Source organism: Leptonotus elevatus, chromosome 15 (assembly GCF_054856555.1).
Source record: "Leptonotus elevatus isolate MCC_2025b chromosome 15, RoL_Lele_1.0, whole genome shotgun sequence".
NCBI lineage: Eukaryota > Metazoa > Chordata > Actinopteri > Syngnathiformes > Syngnathidae > Leptonotus > Leptonotus elevatus.
Genome location: NC_141253.1, coordinates 10380758 through 10398054, shown reverse-complemented (window position 1 = coordinate 10398054; position 17297 = coordinate 10380758). Strand labels below are relative to the sequence as shown.

General features: G+C 42.1%; 2 protein-coding genes across 4 annotated transcripts in view; one reads left to right on the top strand and one right to left on the bottom strand.

Annotated features, from left to right (window-relative positions):
- Window positions 1-17297, top strand: part of astn2 (astrotactin 2) — a 229487-nt gene that overhangs the window by 174102 nt on the left and 38088 nt on the right. For all 3 annotated transcript variants that reach the window (XM_086096391.1, XM_086096390.1, XM_086096392.1), the window contains exons 16-17: window positions 263-442; window positions 7985-8304. In XM_086096391.1, the coding sequence (XP_085952517.1) occupies window positions 263-442; window positions 7985-8304 (500 nt within the window). The remainder of the gene's footprint in view (window positions 1-262; window positions 443-7984; window positions 8305-17297) is intronic.
- On the bottom strand, window positions 804-6485 carry trim32 (tripartite motif containing 32). Its single transcript, XM_086096393.1, has 2 exons — window positions 6389-6485; window positions 804-5518 (listed from the first exon to the last, which is right to left on the bottom strand). Exon 2 carries the CDS (start codon window positions 5503-5505, stop codon window positions 3463-3465), a length of 2043 nt encoding a protein of 680 aa, XP_085952519.1. The 5' UTR covers window positions 5506-5518; window positions 6389-6485; the 3' UTR covers window positions 804-3462.

Here is a 17297-nt window from a genome sequence, read left to right as displayed (position 1 = left end):
CAGCTCGCCTGGTTTCTAAAGCTGCGCTCTGATTGGTTCTTACCTGACACATGAGCAATGTTGATGATGTCATCTTCAGTCGACAGCAAGCGGAAAAATGGCCGCCCCCTGGCTGGATTTTGCTGCTAAATTCATATTCCACTAAAGCAATATTAACCAGAATACCATATTTAGACTAGTGGAGCTGCATAGAACATATTGTGAAAAATAGCAGTACAGTGGTTGGATTGTTACATTTATGTGTTGGTTCTTGACCCTTTAGGTTTCGCAAAGATTCTAAAAACGTTGTCAGGAGAGAGCACACGCGAGGAGCTGCTGGCATTCCTGAGGCAATATGGCAGCCACTACGTGTCTGAGGCGCTGTACGGCTCCGAGCTCAGCTGCAGCATCTCCTTCCCGAGCAGGAAGGCCCAGCAGCAGCTCTGGCTCCAGTACCAGAAAGGTGAGATGAAATGCACAGTGAGTACAACTTCAGAAGAACTTTTACATTCAAAGCGTTTGTATACTTATTTTAGTGCTTACATGACAATTAGCAAATACCGTTACTCGCAACATGGGGGCCATTTTCTACAGCCACGTAGCAACAAATTTGCAGCGTATCTCCGAGTTCTGATTTGTCCTTAATATTTGGACATTTTAGTTAGAAATTATTCTTTTTTTGCCTGATTAAATGTTTAATTTGAAAAAAAATATGCTTGTAATGATGATGACATTCATTGAAGTAGAGGTTTCTTAAAGCTGCTCTTTGTGTATCTTTAAAAATGATTGTCATTTGTTTTAGAAAAAAAAACATACAAATAATGTTAGGTTTTATTCAGAAATGTTTATTGCACTCGAGAATCAATAATTCAAACACAGATTGGACCACAGCACGATTTTTTTTTTTGTCCATTTGTTCAACACATTGTAAAAGTCACATGCTCCAGAGCACCTGAGAGACATGGAGGAGGGAGGAAGTTCAGTTCAAGGGCCCAATGCAAATGTTTTAACAATACCAATTGCAGGATGAAATGACACGTAAAAAATAAAAATACAACATGACCAACACACATTGATGTTCAGCACACTGACACAAGGACACTTCTTCTTCTTTTTTTTTGTCTGTTTATATACTTTTCTGCCTGACTAAAATGTAGTGATTCACATCTCCTATTCACTTGACTTACACATGTGCACTGTCTATATGTGTATGCAAGTTTTAAGTGCAGTCATCTTTAAGGCTCAAACAAGGTGCTCTTATGAACACAACCTGGGCTGAAAGGTGCATATTGTTTTACAGCAGACATATTTATGTAGGTTTTTATACCACCCGCCCCCCGCAAAAAAAAACATTAAATGGTTCATACCTTTATGGCTACTGTTTGTGCCATATACACTAGCACGTGTTTGTTTGTTTTTGCGAGCACGAAAAAAATAGTAAGCACAGGAATTCTCAAATATTTGACCCATATTTTTTTAGGAAATAAATACAAAAAACATTCCTTTACAAAATGCTCCATTTTTAAAAGTTTATTATTGAAGTTGTAGTTTGCCATTATGTGCGCTTCATCATACTGAAAGCCATTTCTGTTAACGGCAACCGCAATGATACACATATTGCTCAATTAATAACGTGTGCAATCTCTTTAGTTTTGATGAAGCAATGACAATTGTGTATTTATATTTATCTCTATCTATCTGGTGAGTGTAGAATACATGTTTTTGTGTTGATATAAGGAGCTACAGATCTTTATAGTATCTGATCTGTAGCTTTTTGTAGTGTATGATAAGAAATAGGACTTAAACACCAAGAGGAATATGGGATGTACCTGTACATACGGACAATCAAGTTCTTGCTCGGTTCTTAAATATTTTTATGTCATATGAAAACAATACCATTCAAACCAAACTATTTTCCAGTCATTTTGGCTGAGATGCACATCAAGAATTTGTGGGTTTTCTAAATAAATTGCCATACGATATCGTTCTAAATTCTCAAAAGATCAGATCGGACAGATGTGATGGTTCTCCCCACAAATATAATAGACATTTGACTGAATTCCCTTGAATGGTTGTAGAGAAACAAAACACTTTATATTAATGTGATCTCTGAATGTTCTGAGCTCCTGTTTGTGTGCCCTTATTTAGCCCACATCCGCACTTGGTGTCAATGTTGACATTTTACAGCCTCACTAGTCACTTCCACTCTTCTGTTAAGCTTAACAAAAAGTACACATTTAACAGCTACATAATTACGTTTTTCTAAACCTGACAAAGCCAATATGAATGAAAACCTACAAAACCACACAAACTATTGTAATATGCCACAGCATCCGCCACCCACCACAGCAAATGAGTCACATAGTGCATATAACACAACACGACGTGCATGCTCCCTGAAAGTTACTGAATGCAGTTTACCAAAGTCAAAAGCGCATGTTATTAGCAAACTGCACAGTAAAACTTTAAAGCTGTCGATGTGCAATTAAAATGAGTCCACAATAAAGTGCTTCACAGGCTCAAAGCCCAGATTTACACTATTTCACGTGTGAATGCAGTTATAGCTCTCGTTAGTGTTTTTCGTGTATTGCAAATCAAAATCAATTATAAACGGAGAAACTTATTTTCAGTCACCCTGTGCCTGTATTCTTAAATATAAAGCTGAGTTGTAGCGCCCTACAATTGATGAATTTCCTGATAATGTAAACATTTGCACTTAACTCAATCAAACATGTAATAAAACCCAGTAATGTAATAATGTTAATTTTCAATCCAAAGTTCTACATTTTGTTTTGACAATCTAAGAGCACAAATTTGAGTGTTAATATCTAGGTGTTAAATATTTCAGAGTTGATTTCAAACCCCAAAGTGTATTTTTAACGTCTGATTTAAAGTTTAGTGTTGGAGTTATTTGACAGAGTTGATTTGTTTAGTGTTAAACCGACTCAACAGAGTTAATCATTGTAAGCTACACCCACTTGGGTACCGCTAAATGTACCTGTTTTTCATTTTATTTAATAATGTTATGTTCATGTTTTATTGACTAGAGTTTTTGTGTTATTGTCATGGGGCATAATGCAATTAAATATTACATTATCTGTAAAAAAATTATTACAATATCAGTCCAGATTTTTACTACATTATTGTTGAAATTATTACATTATAGGGTTTTATTAATTTTTTTGAGTTAATTGTAAATTGTATTCATTATTCATTTTCAGCCATTATAAGATTTGCTGGAATTTATTACATTGTAAGTTGCTACAAAACGTATTGCAAGATCGTTCATGCCAAAGTTAGAATACACAAATGTAGCCTGACTTTGACCCGACAGACGTGTCTCAGACACAATTTAAAATTCTGTTGCCCAAGTTGTTGTGAGGATAAGTTAAAACAAAAAATAGATATACTTCTTCTATGTGCACCTTTTGCAAACAACTAAGAAAACTATGCTTCCTTTCATACTTTGTGCGGTTCACACCTCTAGGAGGTGGATGAGTGCCTTCTTTGAATATATGTGTAGACTTTGACACAGTGGTCCCAGCAGTCCAGCACCAATAACTGCCCTTTGGGCGTGCTGGCCACCCCCACAGGGCAGTTCAGTCCCTCCTGGATGAGAACCTTAAACCCGCCTTCTTTGGGAAACTGCAGGATTTCTTTCCTGCCACTGTCCGTCACCAGCAGATCCCCGTTGGCGTCAACGCACATGCCGGTGATGCAGCAGAAGTCTTCCGACTCGGAGAAGAAATGGCTGAGCTGCTTGCCCAGTTGGCCGTCGGTGCCCACTGAGCCGATTGAGAAGCCGCCTTCGAGGTGGGGCTCGTTGTGGCGTTTCTCAAAGTTGAGCGCCAGTCCTTGGGTGAAGTAAACGGTCCCAGTGGCGTCGCACGTCACAAACTTGGGCCGCACCGCCGAGCAGAGCCGACTGTAGCTCACCACGCCAATGTTGCGGTCGACGGCGAGGCACCACAGCTTGCCGCCCTCCACGTCCGACACCACAAACTGGCCCGAGGGCGTGGCGGTAATGCCCCAGGGCTTGATGAGCTGGTTCTTGTGGCAGGCCACGCACTGCCCGTCCATGGTGTAAATTTTGACGGAGTTGTCGTAGTTGTCAGTGATGCCGATCAGACCCTGAGGCGTAACGGCGATGGACAAGGGCATGAGGTTCGGCAGGTCGGCACCAAGGAAGCTCAGGACAAAGTTGTCGATGCTGCTGGCGTTTCGGCGGATTTCGCGCTGGAATCCTTTGCGGTTGAAGATTTGGATTCGGTAGTTGCCACGGTCGGCCACGAGGACCTCTCCCTGCTGGGTTACGCAGATGCTAACTGGTAAATTGAAAGAACCAGGAAGAGCTCCCTTGCAGCCCATCTTCTTCACAAACTGGCACACTGGGGGGCCTGCACATGCGCCTCCCTGCGAATCCCCCCCCGCGTCCATTGACTTTGACTTAAAGGTGCCAGGAGAGCAACTGATTCTATCATCCATCGCTGCAACCATGTCAACATCTCGGTAAAGATCCAAGGGAGCCCCCTTTGCACCACCTACAGCCCCATGTAGACCCTCGACGTCACCCTCGAGCGCAACGTCCGAAGCGCATTCCGAATCGTCTGTATCGACCGTGTACGCGCTTGTGGTCAACTGGCCCACTTCTGCTGGTTTGGAGTGTTCCGTCCGGATCAACTCTGGCTCGTGCAGCTGAAACACGGTGGGCAAGCTGCTCCTGAGGTTGAGCTCCTCGTCCTCACACCCGCCTCCGTCGTCCCTGAGCAGACTGATGTCGCTCTGCCTCGCCCGCATGGTCAGATAGTCGCAGCACGAGACCACCTTGACCTCCGCAATGTTAAGGAGGTACGTCTGCTCCTCAAGGACCTGCCCATTAAGCTTTTGTACCTCTGCCATTGACGCAGTGAATGTCCTCCGAGAGCGACTCAGCTCCTCTTGAAGCTGCAGCTCGGCCGCCTTGTAATCCTGCTGCACCGCTCGGTACTTTGCTCTTAAAGATTTGGTAATATTTTCAATAGCTGTCTTTTTCTTCTGGATTTCGCCCATGATATCACGTAAGGTAGAAAGTTTGCCGCCCAGTTCTTTCCGACGTTGCTCGGCAGCCATCCGAATGGGCAGAACGGAATGACCGCGGTGTAGATGGCTTTCGCCTTTACAGAGCTCGCAAAGGACGGCGGCGCAGTCGTGGCAGTACTGCCGCGGCAGGCGGCTGCAGCAGGACCCGCACATGAGGGCGGCGGCGGCGGCGCCACACGATGTTGCACAGTCGAGGATCTTGAGCACCGTGAGGTTGTCGGCCAACTGCGAGATACTGCTCATGCGCGAGACCTTGCTGCAGAACGGACAGCGCACACCATTGATGGTGTTGGCCAACAGCCGCTCCAGGCAGTGGCGGCACACGGTGTGACCACACTGGAGGAGTTTGGGTCTCATTTGGTCCTCGTTGAAGGTCTCCAGGCAGATGGGACATTCAAGGACCTCCCTCATTAGATCTGGATCAAGTGGGTAAGATGGTGCTGCCATTACGCCTTTTTGCCTGAAACAAAGAAAACCTCATAGGTTACTTTGACAATGCAGAGAGTTGCTGGAACAATGTTTAGACGTGGTAAGGGTAGCACAATGAATTTGATCTTAATTTGTTTGATTAGTTAATCGGAATTATGAAACTGGTTGCTTGATTCCCTTCTTAGGGCAGCCACACGCGACGCTTCCAAACCCGACAGTTGACTGCTGGAATGTCACTTACTCAGTTACGGAAAGAGGACATGGGCGAGAATAAAGACGAAAAATGTCAATGTCTATATGTTCAGTCATATTGATAGGCAGGGGCATTTTCCCATTCACTTGAATGTAACCTGTGCATACATGCATCGCTTACATTTTTACCACACGCTTCATTTTTTCATCCACAGTTAAATATGAAATTGATTATGGTTACGTATTAACACAATGTGTACTGTACATACTTTATTTTTGTTGTTTGGCGGCATGAGAACTGAAGAACACATCCTTTGCTGTGAATGTCTTTCTCTAACTTAAGCATACACGCAGTTAATAACCGGACTATGTTTTGGACGTAAACGATGCGAGCGCTTGTCTCAGCAGATACAATGACAGTTCGTGTAAGACAGTCCAAACATAACTGGTCTCTACGTCAACATTTAACGAGCCAAGCCCATTTCTAAGGGTGTAATCAACCATGTTGAATCGTTGCTTAAAAAGCGTGAAGACAATGTGCTAAAGCATCAACGCTAATTATTTAGCAACCTTCATAACATTCGGCTAATAACAAGACAGGCCACACGAGCTAAACGTCTCCCTCGAGAGCAAGCGACATTGTGATTCCGTGTACAAGATGGCTACTTTTTATGTGCTCTCCTAACGTAACATTGTGGAAATGAATTACCTTTGTTTGTAGGCAAGTAAAGATGTGCTGAGACGGACGTGCTTGCTTCAGTTTCTGCTACTGCGTCCGCTGCAAAGACTGCAGTGACGATGACGTCACGTACGCAAGGTTACGTGGTTACGTAGTGTGCGTAAACAGAAACGTTTGTCGTGATTGGCTGCTGCTGTGTCGCACGGCCGCCATCAAAACACAAGCACATCCTGCAGTGTGATTCGTTGGATTTTGATCATTTTTAACAGGAAAAAAAAATGTCTTTATTAAAATTAAAATATTAATGTATTTGGGTGAGTTTACAGTATTATCATAATTGCTGATTTGTATAAAAAATAAATCTATTTGGTAGGCTACTGATATTTTATATATATATATAGTGTGTAATAATAATAATTATTATTATTATTGCACAATGATTCTAGAAAGAAAGAGAGCGAGACAGAGTAGAGACCATCGCGAAAGCACTGAAATGATGTCATCGTTTTTTTCTCGAGCTAGTGATTGCAGAGAATAACCACTGGGTGTCAGAACAAGTCTTCCGATCGAATAGGCTCATAGGGTATTACTGCACTGTGCAGCATAATAACGGAAAAGCAAAAACTAAATGGTAATATTTATTCTAGTTGTGGTTAGAGTAGCGTTTGCTCTTTAACTTAATATTATCCCAAATATTTCATTAAATAGCAATGGCATGATTTGTATGTTTGTACAAAAAAATAGTACAAAAAATACATTACAATTTGATTACATTATACAAATTATATGTTTGTTTAACCAATTAAATGAATACTATATTGTATCCTTACTCGACACGGGCAATGACTTGCATATATGTGTGGCATATTCAACACATCCAATCATCAGAATGATTATCCGCATCTCCCAACATCTGTGTTGCATTGCTATGGAACGTATTTGTCACCTCGTCCGTTGTTGCCCTGGGCAACGCAACCCCAGCCACCCACTGGGGTTGTGTCCCAGATGAGTAATTATACTGCAACCAACAATGACATTTTAATTCACAAGCTGGTGCGAGATCAATGGCTGGGGAAATTGGCACCATTCTTTTTGCCTGGTTCTGTGTCTACCTGCACGTCAACGGACAACTGTTGCATAAGACAAACATGCGTAAACAGATGAACGCCAAAGGTTATGTGTGAATAAGGTGAATTGAACAGAATATCAAAAAGTATTTATTAAAATACAACAGACAACAAATGTACAGGGCAGCAAAACAAAACAAAAGGCATCTTGGTTTCAAGCAACAGACGTTATGTTATGGGCCCTTGGTTGGTCTGTTGTTGATGCCGTTGCATTGACAGTATGACAATGACATGCTTGATTCCACACACACATGTTGCCTCCTCATCCTCGGGAATGGTTTTGTTTCCGTCACCCTACCTCCGATGGGAAGATCAAACATTGCTTATTGACTCTGCGGGGGGGGGGGGGGGGGGTTCCTGCCATCCGGCCTTTAGAAAGCTGATGACGGTGGGTTTAGAGGTTGTTGTTCTTGAGCCAGAGAGTCACTCCAGATGTAGGCCACAAGCTGTTTGTTATACCGGTATTTGTTTTTTGTTTTTGTTTTTTTATCTCTTCCAGAAGCAACAGAGCAAGGGCTTGGTGTTGGCGGTGGACGTTATGAGCTGAAATCGGTGCCCTTCATTAGCTACCTGACGGCATTGCAGAAGACCCAGCTGCTGTCCGATGATGCGGTCAACGGCGTGGAGATCCACTGTGAGGAGAAGGGGAGCTGCCCACTCAGCTGTCACCTGTGCCACCACCAGGCAGGGGCGGCAGGAGGCGTGGTGCCGAAGGGCCGCGGTAGGGGCGGCGAGCAGCCCTCACCCATCCCCGTCCTGTTGGAAGTGAGCCGCGTGGTGCCCCTCTACAGCCTGGTCCAGGACAACATCACCAAAGAGGTGAAACTCTCACACGTCAGTTTTAAATATATATTGCTCAGAAAGCAACAACCTATCCTGTCGTAACATGAGTTGCACATTTTGCTATTAGGGTCCTGAAACGGTGTCTCCTGCCTAATTCAAGTCAACTTCTTGTGAACTGAGATCTTGAACTAGATCTGAGAAGAATATATTTTCATTTGTTTTATTGTTGACAACTTGTTAATAATTACCGGTGTAAATACTTGAAGTGCTGCATAGGTGCGCTGAAAATATTCATGTACGTCACGCTGCTTGGACACCAGCAAGGTTGGATTTTTCAGCTGTTCCGCTTTACCACTGACTTTGCTTCCAAAGCGCCGGGTGAATAAAGGTGAGTATGGATTTGTGCACCACCTGCACCCTTCAATCTCTTATTTATCTAGAACATTCTTGGAAAAAATGTAGCACAACAACTTGATGATTACAATCTATTTTTTTTATTTAAAAAATTCAGTCCAGGTTCAAGGCAGATTACAGCTATATGGATTCTGACACGTCATCAATACTACAGTATTATTACTCGGTCTCAGTATTCCCTTTGATAACATGCAGTACTATTAGATTGCCTTAAAACGTGCTCTTTCTTGGTTTAGATCGTATCTCTCAGAGAGGACACACCATGTAATCTGTGGTAATTTAACCTCTGAGTATTGTAATGCCATTTACGGAGTACTGCAGGGCTCAGTATTTGACCTTCTTTTTTTTTATTTTTATAATTTGTCTGCTGCCTCTTGGCAATATCATATGCAAAGTAGAACAGCTTTTGAAGACTAGAGTACTCTGGGTTTTTATAAAAGTAACATTACCCAAAGTGACTCAGAACAGAAGCAAGCATTACTCATACTTACATCGACAGTACATACATATTACGCCTATACTGGCCAACTTGCATTGGCTCCCGGTCCATTTGAGATGTGAGTTTAAGGTTTTGTTACTTTCTCATAAAATATGGCATGGTTTAGCACCTTGCTGACTTAATGGTACAGTATGTTCCGTCCTGAAACTTAGATTCACAACACGCTGTTCTTTTTGTGACTCTGAGAGCTAAAAAGAAGTTTAGAGCATTTTCTATTCAGGCTCCAGTGTACTGCAATGCCCTACGCATGGAAATTAGAGCTACTACCTCAGCATAAATGTTACATTTTTTGACCTAAACCTCATGTTTACACTGGAATTTAGGCCTGTTGTAGTAAAGCTTTTCCACTCTCTTTCCCCTCCTCTTCTGCTTGGCGAGGGGGGCTAGGTGTCTGAGTTTGAGGCTCGTGCTGTATGGATTCTGCACTGACCGACCAGGACAAAATCTGAAGTGGATTATTTCCCCATAAGTGTTGCTATGAAAGATTCATAGCCAGGGCCTGAGGAAGAACCACTTTACCTGTGGTGCTTCATCTCATTATGGACTCTCATGATGTTTTAGTTAACATTGTATGCAAGCATATTATGTGATAAATGTGGCCCACTTTGAATCTATTGCAGCCTTGTCAACATCGAAGGTCCATTACGCTATCTGTGGTCCGTTCCTGAGGTTTTGAGTTTTTTTCCATGCCCAGTTGGGGGGTTTAGATCAGAGGATGTTGCTCATCTTTGTCCACTGTGGGCCCGTGATGGACTTTGACTCGTTTGTAATTAAGGGCTATTGAAATAAAATGACTTGACTTCAATTACAACTTTATCCTTGTAATGTTACTTTTATTTCTTACTAAAATACAAGTATTTTCTATTCTGCATATGGTTCACTCAAAATTTTGGTAGCGCTGTTTTTCTGTATCAGTTTATCACAGCACTAGTTGTAAAGTCGAATTGAGTTCAGTATGAATGGGTGCTCATCATTGACAATGCATCTCGAGGTATTTACGGGAGTAGTTTCAACCCATCACCTCTAGGGGGCATCGGATGGTTATTTTTTTAGTAAACGAGCCTTCAGCCCAGTGATGTAGCGGGCATATAAAAGATGACATCATGGTTTTCTCTCTTTGTGAGCAAGTCACAGTCTCTACAGTATATGTGTGTGTACATCTAAACAAGCCTTGACAGCCATATGTAATCAAGTATCAGCATAAGGGCTAAATGTTTGGACCGTTGAAGTCAATCACAGGAGATTGCTTTCACGTAAGACAATTAAGGAGAAAGGGGTGTGTGCGTGTTATGACATCACGTTGAAATGAGCTTACCCCATTTTTGCTCAATTCTGCATTCACCTTTGCTTAGCTGCATCTATCATGCGATGAATATCTTACGTGTGTGTGCATGTGGATTTACAACTAGTTTATGCATGCCCTAATCAGGCAACTAATCACCTCACCTAACACAATCAGAAACAAACCAAACATGGCATACATGCACATGTACGACAACAAAGCTCTGCAAAATGCGTGCCTCCCATAACAAGCGCCGCAGCCCCAAAGAAAAGCACAGTCGATAGCAGACAATCCCTAGCGGGCCTCATCGATAACTAGACGTGAAGAGGAGCAAAAAATGTCTCCTTTCCCTCTATTTCCTAACCCCCATCCCACCCATCCTAAGTCTATAGCTATGGTCTTGTGGGGATGTACAGAGTGAAATGTATGTGGAGGAGGAGGGCTGGACTGCAGTGGATTGCTCTTGTGAGGTAGCTCCAGGCAGGATTATTAGCTTCTTATTGATGTCAACGACCCCTAGGGAGGGAGGGGAGTCCATCACTCTCCTCCTCTTTTTTTTTCCTTTCTTTTTTTTTTTACTTCCTTTCGCTTCTGCTCTTGGCCCCTGCAAGTGCAGCTGCTACTAGCCTGAAAGGTGCATTAATAGGTGCATACTATATAACATGTATTGAATTAAAGCCATCGAAAGGCACACAACTGCTCATTCGGCGCGTGCGTGTGTGTGTTTTTCACACACACACACACACCTTTGAGACTATTTTCTACTTGGCTGCCTCGATCAGGAAAGACAGCTGCCATGTTGCAAAAGCTTTCTCCGTGATGAGCTTGTTCTTCTTCTTTTATTTATTTATTTTAATTTTTTTGGGCTTAACTGTGCATAAAAGAAAATAGAGGAGTAGTTGCTGTGCTCTTGAGCAGGTAGATGATGTAAGACAAGAACTGTAGATGCGTAGGGGGTGTGGGAAATGAAGTGTGGTATGTAAAAATCTACTTTTAACCTGATTTAAGGCAAGTCTGACCCTCAAAAACAACAAAGCAAACACATGCTGTACAGACAAATGACTTTATTGTGCTGAATCCCATCCAGTAAAGGAAACCATAAACTGACAATTGATCATTAAATAACTGTTTGAACTGTAAGCGAGTCAGGCAATTTGATAAAAATAGACACTGGAAAACGGTAGGCCCTAAAGACAAATATAAGTCATGTGAGGGATGAATACATGTCCACTGATGTAGTAAAATGCAGCACCTTCGTTCCCACTAAAGTAACAGAACCGACCAATCAGTTGATGTCATTAATGACTGACAAGTAGACCGGCTAATGCCTGTTGTAAAATGGCAGACAATTATGTTGTCAAGGTTTTACACAGTGAATAAACGCAGAACCTCAAAGAGAAGTGCAAGTTACAGCACAAGAAATGAATAGGACTCGACGTACATCATGAAATTCCAACTTGATGTTTGAGTTCCCATTAACCCTTAGCCTCAAAATTCAGGAGTAATAAGACTCGCCTGCGTGCATGCTCTCAGAACCAACACACCCTTATTGAACTTCATTGCCATTGGCAGAAGTTCCACAGGGTAAAAATGTGGATTTTTATGGAGCTAGCCGGCATTTTTGTCTGGAACAAGATGACGCTCCTGACTCGAAGGGCAAATAAAATATGATTTTATGATATTGAGATGCAGTTGGAAAACAAAAAAAGTGCAAGCCTGAGCCACACAAAATGTAGAAATTGCTTTAAATGCGTGGTAGGTTGTTCTGCTGCATCTGAACCTCACCAGAGTTGTTGGTCATGGCTCCTGGAGGCTCATTGGATTGGAAGAGCATTTTTACCATTGGTTTTGACTGTAAATTGATTAATAACATTTTAAACCCTACTGTTACAAAAGCCTATCAGTAAAAATCTTATAACTGTTAGTTTTGTATCAAAATATCAAGTTTTAACCATGGCCAGCATGTCTATACATCTGACATGTACGGCCCTGGCAGTAGCTCAATACCATAATTCAAATAAATGCAAACTTTATTTATATTGCACTTTTCATACATAAAAATGCAACTCAGTGCTGTGCAATTAAAACAGCCAGAATACAACATAAAAATAAAATCCACACATACACACACAACCTGAGAAAAAAAATTTGTGGGGCACAGAGAAACCATGTGAGGAAAAGCACCCAAGGGGAGCTCATCCACACGGAAAGAGATGACAGCCCATGGCCACAGGGAAGGCCGCCATCACATTCACAGAGACCCCCGGCTCAGATTGACCGTAGAGCTCCCCTAGATCCCTGGGCCGAAGGATCCTCCAGTAACCCCTCCACCCCCATATGAGAAGGCCAGTCACAGAGCTAAAACGACAAAATAAAACGCTAAATCATTATACAATAAAAGGAGCTAAAAACTAAAAAAGAGAGTAAGATTAAACAAGTCAAATAAATCACTTTACAGCCAAACTAAAAGGTGTGCTTTGAGCCTCTTAAAAATATTTTATAGTTGAAGATCATAATGGCTGAATGCAGCCTCATGCAGCAGTTACCTACTGTTGAACATTTACTATGATATTCTCCTACTAACTAGACTTCTATCTGAAGAGCTACATTTGTATTTTTTTTTCCCACAGGCCACAAATTATCTACAGTGCACTTCTGCGTAAACTGCATAGAGAACATTAAACAACCTGAGCAGTGCAATCCGGCGTTGCACCTTCTTTATGAGTTGCTGGAACACTACATAAACTTAAATGCTTGGTCGTCATTTCACTGGAGTTGATGAGAAAGGAAGACATTATGATTGTAGGCTCACTTCTTTGGCGATGCGGCGCAGATCAGATCTCGAACTGGGCTTGCTTACATCGGGTCTTAACTTGACTGGAGCCACTCGTGGAATGGTGATCTTGAATAACCTGCGGCGTGCACATTAATAAGCACCCTCAGAGAGATTTTGGGAAAAACACCATAGCAAATGTACGCAACAGCTTGCCAGCAGCCCCGCGTTGCCGTGACTGAGTTATGGCGAGCCTTTTCAACGAATTGCTTGTGAGCTTAGCCACTAAGAATGCTTTATATCTTGAAGGCAGGCTGCTGTCATGCCTGCACATAACCGCCGCCCCTCACAGGGACTTGTCTGAAAGAGGAACTGTCTAAAATCAAGATTTAAATCAACACCGATGCAAACCTGCCCTTAATGTCAAAAATTGGCTCTAAAAACATTAAGATCCCACGTTGCCTCCTTGAAGATACAAACAAAAAGCAACCCTGAGGGTGTTTGATGAAATACAGAGGTAGCCTGAGATATTAAATTCCCAGAAAATAGCCTGTTGCCGTTTCATAAGTACTACCGGAATGCTTGAATGCAACGAGCCAGCTCTATGAAATGGTTTCAAAAACAACAGGGGCTATTTCTGTGTTGCTTACCTATCGGGTTGCATTACTTACACAGGGTTTAGTCTACATATCACCATTCCAATAAAAAGCATGTACAGCATCTCAAAATGGTGGGAGGTTTGAATTTTTATCCATGTTTGTTTTTGTTTTTTCTGGGGGGATGAAAATGTTATTAACTTACACTAGACACAATGTATATTAAAAAAAAACTCTTCTGGATAACGGGAGAAAAGCAGCTGGTGAGCATTTATTGCCACCTACAGGCCATGCAAATTACAGCCTGTTTAGTCTTTTTTTCTTTTCTCCTCAAGCCCGTGTTGACAATACAAAGGCTACATAAGTGTTACTTTAAAATGAATTTCTCTCTTGCTATCCCGTGACAGTCGCTGCTATCCTAGCGGGTACTGTTGAGAGTAGACATGGCAACCCCCCCCTGTCAGCATTTTGGGTGAACCAACCCAATCAACATCTCCAATTTCTTGAAAGCACAATTTCTGATATGCTTCCTCAAAGCATCTGCAATCAGTCACAGCTGGACTGACTGATGGGAATGTCTGCATGTCTCTTAGTTCACCATTGACAATCTCCTGTGTAGGGTGACTACCACCACTGGTGATCACTTTATAAATCAATACTGTGGGCCAGCTGGCCAGTGTTTTCTTGTATTAGCTGCTAAAGATGGACAGTAATACGGTCAGCTTATAGTGGACAAACTGATTAATACATTAAAGAGGTCACAGTGGCCTCCGTGGCACGTCAGGCTTCTACGAAAATGAAAGGTCCAAATAGTGTTTCGGTGCCAGCGAGTCTGCCGGGTGGGGGTGGGCTACATGACGTCAACGCTCAGAATATTGCAGTTGGATTGTCACTGATGTTCAAGGGGTTGAAATGCAATCATTTCAACTCAATTTTGTGTGGTATAGATAAAGACAAATGGGGATGACTTGAGGCATATTTGTGAAAAGGCAAGAACTGAATGAAGGCCATCACCTGGTATTGAAAGCAAATCTGGACATCTAAAGGCGTCTGTGTCAAAATACCTCCAAAATGAAGCATAATGCATAATGATTTTTCTCCTTTCTTCCCATTAGTCCAAGACAGAATGTATATGCCTCTATAATGTTCTGGGAAATTTATCTATGGATAATCAATAGAGTAAAAGATCCCCCTCTTATCAAGTACCAGCAATGGGCATATACCCCTCCCCCTCTTTAAATGCATTCTGTGAGAAACCCAAATTTCTTTATTTTCTTTCTTCCTTTCTTTTCTTTCTTTCTTTCTTTCTTTCTTTCTTTCTTTCTTTCTTTCTTTCTTTCTTTTTAACCAACACGACCTATCACTTAACACTTATCGTAACAAAATTGATGGCGGACTAACCACTAAGTTAGGGGGTCATTTCATTTCAGGGGTAATTTTTCATAAATTTGTTTTTGTATTGTTGCTTTTCTAACTTACAAGGCCCTCAAAGCGCGTTACATTTGACTACTCATTCACCTACTGATGACACAATGGCATGAGATCGAACCCAAACCACAGGGTTGTGAGACGACCACTCTACCACTGAGTCGTGCCACCGCCATAGGAAGTTTGACTGACTTAACAATAGTAACAAAGGTGTGTGTGTCTTTCACTACTCTGTACTAAATATAAATTAAAGATGAAATTCATACATACACAAAAATAGCACTGATTACTGAATCTGTTAAGAGTCACCGCTGCATTACCCTTTTTCAAAAGCCACGAGCGTACTCCAGAAAACTACAATTACAATCCCTGTTTACCCAGTAGGGACTGGCATTACTTGTCAAACATAAACACGGTGGTAATCGCTTCGTCTATTTTTCACATGTGCAGCCATGCGTTGAATTGTGCAGAGCCATATGGGCTCTTTTTTTTTTCTTCGAGTAATTCTAATAGCGGCAGATGCATGGCGGACCCTTGCTCTCTCTTGCCTCGAGCAGCTGAGGTCATACCTCCGATTTGTTTCGTATGTGAGCCTGTTTAGGCCTCAAGTCCTTTTTTTTTATGTCTCGACTTTTTGGCCGGTTTCCTGCTGACACAAGGTAGCAAGACCCTTACAGATGTTGTTTGCTTGCTGCCACATGGGTTCAAGCAGGGGGGAGAGAAGTTAGAACACTCGTCCCCCTTTTTATTTTAAAGCTTCACTGATGCTTTGTAGTCTCAAAAAACTATGGTTCGTATTTTTTAAATCTGGTGCTTGCACATGTTCCTATATATGGTGAATTTCAATACAGTATTGATCAACACAGTAGTAGTTTTACATGTTTAATACCACTTTTTTTAGACCGATAGCAGTACGAGTACTGAACTCTTGAGTAGTCATCATTACTGATACCAAGTACAGACACCACCAGTACTTTTGATACATACCCAGACCCCCCCAAAAACACAGTGACTTAATTTTAAACAAATAATTTTAACGAAAGATACATTTTTCCTTAAAATGTCATGAAATTGATACTATTCTTCTCATTTTTAGTTCCTGATCATAAAACAACCATAAGGCCTGGTATCGGCTTGGTAGCGATACCTGATATCTGTACTCGCCCATCCCTAAGTATATACTGCATACATTTATTTTGCACTCTAAGTTGTTGTATATTTTATTTTTGTAAATGTACTTGTTTGACTTACGACCTGTGTAAACCGGGTAATGACTTGCTAAAAATTAATTGGGGACAAGACTTGACTTGCTTGATTTTTTTCTCCCCACAATAGCTTGAGACTTGCTTGAACTTGGAACAGAGGTGCTTAAACTTCTTACCCTTGTGGCACTTCACACACATTGCCTCCAGTGCTATTCACACTGGTGTATGGAAGGTGCGAATGTTTAGTGGTGGTCGGAGGGGCCGTAGGCGCACACTGGCAGCCACGCTTCCATCAGCCTGTCCCAGGGCAGCTGTGGCTACTTGAGTAGCTTACCGCCACTGTGTGAATGTGAGAGTGCATAAATAATGTATCCATTACATTGTAAAGCGTCTTAGAGTGTCTAGAAAAGCACTATATAAAATAAGTACCATTTACCAAATTCCTTGCAGCACAGATAGGCCAAGCAATGTATCGTGATCAGATGCCACTATTCACTTGAGCCGGGTGGTATCTTGACCTCCGCCGAAGTCCTGAGACTGGCTCACCAAACCCCTAGGATTCAATCGATCCACTGAACTAGAAGGTTAAGACTTGAGACGTCCAACTTTCACATATGTGACTTGCTACCACCCCTGCTGGAGAGTGCTTGCAAGTTTACCTTCGTGGTCGGTCGGGACTGTAAACCAAAGTGTCCTTGGCCTTGCTCCGTCGGAATGAAACAACTGTGGAAATCAATAATTCATTTGGTGTGTGTGCATTGCAAATCGTGGTGGTCTTTAAAGAAGCGTTCCTTGGTTTTCGATAAGTGAATCTCATGGTGAACAAAAGAGT

Coding starts and splice junctions, on each gene's coding strand:
- trim32 (XM_086096393.1), bottom strand. CDS start 5,505: ATGGCAGCACCATCTTACCCACTTGATCCAGATCTAATGAGGGAGGTC.